General features: G+C 41.4%; 1 protein-coding gene across 2 annotated transcripts in view; it reads left to right on the top strand.

Moving 5' to 3' along the window:
- The first annotated feature begins 786 nt into the window (after positions 1-786).
- The window catches only part of IFT172 (intraflagellar transport 172), a 35,552-nt gene continuing 30,148 nt past the window's right edge, over positions 787-6,190 (top strand). For both annotated transcript variants that reach the window (XM_032215554.1, XM_032215555.1), the window contains exons 1-7: positions 787-873; positions 1,108-1,251; positions 3,394-3,506; positions 3,828-3,867; positions 4,261-4,326; positions 4,538-4,617; positions 5,192-5,279. In XM_032215554.1, coding sequence (XP_032071445.1) covers positions 835-873; positions 1,108-1,251; positions 3,394-3,506; positions 3,828-3,867; positions 4,261-4,326; positions 4,538-4,617; positions 5,192-5,279 — 570 coding nt within the window. In that variant the 5' untranslated portion in view covers positions 787-834. The remainder of the gene's footprint in view (positions 874-1,107; positions 1,252-3,393; positions 3,507-3,827; positions 3,868-4,260; positions 4,327-4,537; positions 4,618-5,191; positions 5,280-6,190) is intronic.

Here is a 6,190-nt window from a genome sequence, read left to right as displayed (position 1 = left end):
CACAGCTCTTAAGTGAAGCACTGCAGTGGGTAAGCTAATAATACGGTTGTTAAGTGAATCCGGTTTCCCCACTGTCAGAAATTCCCAAAATGTGATCACATGATCTTCAGACACAGCAACAGTCATAAATATGAGTCAGTTGCCAAGCATCTGAATTTTGATCACAGGATCATGGGGATGATGCAAGGTCATAACTGTTAAAAAACGGTCATAAGTCACTTTTTTCAGTGTTATTGTTACTTTGAACAGTTACTAAATGAATTGTTGTAAGTCAAGGACTACCTGTACAAACTCATATTTAAGTGATTGTGCACTTGGACTTCAAGATCCCTCTCAAAGTTACTCGCATTAAGCCAAGTATCACTAGTCTGTACCTGCACAGTTGGTTATACTGAGTATATCTAGCCCAGTCAGTATATAGCAATTATATGTAGCTCAGTATATCTAGCTCAGTACATAGCAATTATATGTAGCTCAGATTATCTAGCTCGGTATATCTAGCACAGTATATAGCAATTATATGTAGCTCAGTATATCTAGTTCAGAATATCTAGCTCAGTATATAGCAATTATAAGTTTTCCGCGAAGTCCTAAAAGGCGAGATGGAGTTGTGCAAACTAAGTTTCCAATGGTTTCTATTATCAGTTTCTCCCCCCGCCCCCCGGCTTCCTCAGTGCAGATTTGAAGACTGCTCCCACAAATAAGTGTCTACTTTGGCGTATCTCTATGGTCCGCGTGGCTCTCCTTTACGTTTCACGCGGAGCCCGTGACGTCATCAGAAGGGGACGTTACTCGGGGTAACAAGAGGAGACGCGGCAATCTCCGGCGGTGGCGATGCAGCTGCGACACGTTCGGACTCTGCTTACTCCGCAGGTTACTTGAGCCGAAGGAAAAACCAGTTTGGGGAAGGAGAAGTTCGAAACCTGGGGAGAAATACCACACCTCCAGTCCCTCGCCCATAGACTGAACCGTAGCATATTTTCCCTTCCCCGGGGAAACATTGGGCTGGCAAAACGGGTCATTAGACCTGAAGAAGTTCTCCTCTGGCTTGGTGGAAGTCTGCCTGCATGTCCTACCTATAACTTTTCTTGCGTTTCTTTCTTCCAGGATGGGGCAGCTAAAGTTACCTGCATGGCCTGGGCCCCAAATAATGCCAAATTTGCTGTTTGCACTGTGGATCGCGTGGTTCTCTTATATGATGAACAGGGCGAGCGTAGGGACAAGTTTTCCACCAAGCCTGCAGATGCTAAGGTAAACTGTTATTTGAGTGGCCGAGCTGTATGAAATCGTATTTCAGAGTTTGTCCAAAGTTAAGGTTTGAAAAAGGGAGTAATAGGTTGTTCATTTGGTATATTAGACTCAACAAAGGGGAAGATTCATTCCCTCTCATTACATGCTGCCCTTCTGGATGTTGTTAGTCATGAAGTCGTGTCCCACCCATTGCGACCCCATGAACAATGTTCTGCCAGGCCTTCCTGTCCTCTGCCATCCTCTGGAGTCCATTTAAGCTGACACCTACTGCTTCAGTGACTCCCTCCAGCCACCTCATTCTCTGTCATCCCCTTCTTTTGCCCTCAGTCTTTCCCAGCACTAGGCTCTTCTCCAATGAGTCTATTCATCCCTCTGGATGAATCAGTGTTAATTATTTAGTACTTCATTGTTGTTGAGAGAGGAAAAATGCACTCTATTCTATGAAGATTTCTCCTAAACCGATCTTCAGAAGTTTTCAAAAATGCATTTACATTGGAATTGCTTGAGTAATGTTTTACAAGATAGTCGTCAGATTATTCTTATACAAAATACTTATTAGAAATGATGAATGCAAACATGAAGGAAAGAGACAAATTTTGTAACTGGCAGCAAGTAGCATAATTCAATATACCAGCATCATTTATGTATTGTGAGTTCTTGTACAGAAGCTCAATTATCTCCCAAGGCTTTAAAAGTACAGTAAAACGAGAAGAAATCATTTCAGGAAATAATTAAAAATCAGTTTCACAATGTTGCAATGAAGCAGAAACCATACTAAACCACAACTAAGGTCCCCCTGAAGGACGGAAATACTACTTGTTCCTTTTAGTCCAGTGGTTCTCAACCTGTGGGTCGGGACTCCTTTGGGGGTCGAACGACCCTTTCACAGGGGTCGCCTAAGACCATCGGAAAACACATATTTTCGATGGTCTTAGGAACCGAGACACCAATTTTATGTGGAACTGTATTAAAGGGTCACGGCATTGGGAAGGTTGAGAACCACTGCTGCCTTTTCAGTAGCAGCTCCGACCCTCTCGAACGATCTCCCCGTGGAGATTCGTACCCTCACCACCCTTCAGACCTTCCGCACAGCCCTCAAGATCTGGCTATCCCGTCAGGCCTGGGGGTAAAGAGTATAATCCGCTCCCACCCAAATGTTGAATGAATGTTGCTCGATTTTAATTATACATTGTGTTATATGTCATTGTATGTTCCCCTTCCCATATAAGTTGTTAGCCGCCCTGAGTCCCCTCAGGGAAAAGGGCGGCCTATAAATAAACTTATTCATATTCATATTCATATTCACTGTTTTAGTCGGAGACCCAGCCATAACTCAAACAAATGTCAATTTCCAATTTCTACAGTTGATTTTTTTTAACTAAAAACACCACTCATTTACATATTTATATATGTCAAAATCACAGTCGCGGAAAAATTATACCTCTTTCTGGATGATGACTCCAAAGCACTACAGTTTCCACACATTTTTATATTTTTTAATGATTTGACCAGTCAATTAAATTGGGCCAGTTTTATTTTGGCATCTATCACAGACCTGGTAATTTTCTACAGAGTGTTGTCTCATTGGTTCTAGAAAATAGCCTTTTTTGTAGGAATTATATAACCCCACAACTTTTGTCCTGAATAAACTATTTCACATTTTTGGCCTAATTTGCTGGATTTCACACATATTCCAGCTTTCATGCATGTCCATAATATATGGCATAAAGCTGCACATTACTAGTGACACATTGGCATCAATATATTGATACATGGTTGACATATTCTGGATATATTCTCAGCCTGTAGTAAATTGTATAATCTCATAGCTTTTTTTGTTGGTCTTGTCTCCTATGTATATTATTGATATTATTTTTTAAATGCCCCAGAAATTTCTTTCATCTCTTATTGTTTGTATTTCTGTTTTGTAAATCTGGGTTTCTTTTTGCCTGCTTTGTTTGCAAAACGCTTCCTGCTCCCTCAATGAAATAACCTTTTCTTCTAATAGTTTTCTTGGTGCACTGATGTGAGTGACTTTTTCAGTCATGATGATACCTCTTGATATACAATTTTTTGGGATTATGATTTTGAATAAGCATCAGGCACATTATGTTACAACCTTTACCTTTCTTCTTTTTCCAGTATGGCAGGAAGAGCTATGTGGTAAAAGGAATGGCATTTTCCCCAGATTCTACTAAGATTGCTGTTGGGCAGTCGGACAACATAATCTTTGTATACAAAATTGGGGAAGAATGGTAAGTGCCTTTGGGAGGATATAATGAAAATGGAAATTCATTCTTTTAAATAACAATAGATTGTGTTGAATTGATAGCCCTTCAGTTGACATCTGGTGTTACTGTGGATATGGATGAAGAGGATTCATTTCCTGCTTCTTGGAGTTCTAAATTGCAAGGACCGTCACATTAACCAGGAGACTATGGGCATACTCTGGGTGCCTGTCCCCTGCTTTACTGGCACTATTCCTATATTACTTCATCCATCTGGATCTCTTAGGGGAGCTTTGTAATATTTGTTGGTCCTTGACAGTAATATTGTCTCTGTTTATTCCTGTCCAGGGGTGACAAAAAAGTGATCTGCAACAAGTTTATTCAGACGGTAAGTGTCCTTGTAATGAGAGACCTTATACATCCTTGCCTACTGTCAGGTCTACTTTTCTTTTTGATTAATACGAGACAGGTGCCTGAACTGAAGTTTGGGAGGGAGGGAGGGAGGGAGGGAGGGAGGGAGGGAAAGAGCTGGATATTGGATTTGCTACGCTGACCAAGATTTGTGAATGGAATAAACAGAAAGGGAAGACAATCAGAATAGCTCTGCCTAATTACTATCATTTTTCACAGTTGCTAAGAGGAAGTTCAGCCGTGGGAGGAGTCAGCATTGCCACTCCAATTTCAGAAACAGACCATTCAGTTGACAGATTTCTTTGTCTTCATGCAGAATAGCTTTTTTTCTTCTGCTCCTGATTATCCTGTTTACTTTGTTCTTTATTAGAGCGCTGTGACGTGTTTGCTATGGCCAGAGGAGAATACCATTGTGTTTGGACTTGTTGAAGGCAAGGTGAGAGAAGCTGAGTCATAGAGTCTTTTTGGGAAAGGAACTGGGGAAAAATACACCCACATCTAGATGCTGCTGCAGATTGATTCATCTTAGATGTCATTGGCTGTCCCCAAAGTCTCCCTAAGCAATACAGATATTGAGGGGTGTCTATTCTGGTTCTCTTCTTGCTCCCTGATTGCTGTGTTGACCTGATTTTTTTTCTTTTCTGAAGATTCGTTTAGCTAACACCAAGACCAACAAATCCTCTACCATTTATGGAACAGATTCCTATGTGGTGTCATTGGCCTCCAAGTAAGTGAGGGGATGGGAGAGGTGCCTTGACTGCTTAGAAGTTGCTAGCTCTGATTCCTCTCCTGGCCAGCTCTGGCCAGGAGCGTAGAGCACAGGTCCCCAATCCCCAGGCCCTGGCCTGTCACTGGGCTGCGGCATGCCAAAAACCAGGCCATGCATGCAAGTGAAGGCCCATTGGCGGGATGCAGGCAGCACACAAAACCATGCCTCCTTCCGGTCTGCAGAAAAACCTCTCTCCACAGAACTGGTCCCTGGTACCCAAAAGGTTAGGGGCTGCTAGCATAGAGTACTAGTTTATTGTAAGTACCTGTTTTTAGGCTGCAGTTTAGGAGTAGATTAGCTACATGATACTTAGCACATCATTGTAACACTGTTGTTACATCATTGTAACCAGTGTTTACAAGCACTGTTGTTACATCATTGTAACCAGTGTTTACAAGCACTGTTGTTACATCATTGTAAACAGAATTACAAATGATTGTGGAGAATCTTTTCTCCACAAAAAGTGGAGTGGCTTAAAGAAATGATTCCCTGCAATGCCATATTGATCACTCCTTATATATCCCCTCTGCAGTGTCTCGGGGAAGGGTATCCTCTCTGGACATGCAGATGGAACCATTGTGCGTTACTTCTTTGATGATGAAGGCTCTGGGGAATCACAGGTACGAAAAAGTTTGTCCTCCTCCTCTAACCCAACTAAGCCTGTAAAGAGGTGAGTGTAAAATGGAAAGCAATTATTCCTTCAAGATACAGTGTTACTCCTGGAGTGGCAGCTTTTTTTTAGCCTTATTTCATTCTTCTGGAAAAGATGGATACTTCCCTAACAAGAATTTCCACTAAACTGGAGAGGTAGTTTAGAATGAGGTGAATGGAGCACCTCTTAGTTGGAGACACGAAGGTTGCTGTGATAGTCTTCTTATATAGAGAGATATTTGTGTGCATACACACACACACACTGTACATTTTCTTTTCTATTTTGTGAAAGATTTTGTATACTGTTCCACATTTTCATATACTTTAAAGGCAGTGGAGTTGTACAGTTCATACAGTCTTCATTTTTTCTACCAACGTCATCTCGTTTCCTGATTTTCTGCCTTTCTTTCAAGTTGATGCACTCTCCCTACTCTTCTTCCCCTGGCGTGTGAAGAAGAAAGTAATTTAAAATATCATGGTATATCCCCACCCCATCTCCTCTACTTTGGCCTTTTCCCTGCAGTACTGGGTAGAATAGGAAAGCAATTTGTGTGTACTACTATACGCAGAAAAGGATATTTGTATGAGGAAATGAAGGAATGATTTCCCCCTGGTATTTTATGTTATGAGCAGGAAGTTCTCCTTAAAAAATGGAAAAGTTATCCTATCCTAATAAGGTTATTCCTTATTGCATCTATCTAGTTTGTTATATTGGCTGTGTTTGTTTTAGAACAAATGTGCACTTGGAGCCCAAGCTAAATTAGGCTGCTGAAGCTCCCCACAGCGGGGCGGGGGGGGGGAACCTATTGCATTTCCTGTGCAGATTAATAAGCTTATACCTGGAATTTAACAGAGAAAACAAGACTGCCTTTTTAGGCGA

This window comes from Thamnophis elegans, chromosome 4 (genome assembly GCF_009769535.1).
Source record: "Thamnophis elegans isolate rThaEle1 chromosome 4, rThaEle1.pri, whole genome shotgun sequence".
NCBI classification, from domain to species: domain Eukaryota; kingdom Metazoa; phylum Chordata; class Lepidosauria; order Squamata; family Colubridae; genus Thamnophis; species Thamnophis elegans.
The sequence above is the reverse complement of the archived record's forward strand: the minus strand, read 5'-3'. Positions and strand labels throughout refer to the sequence as shown.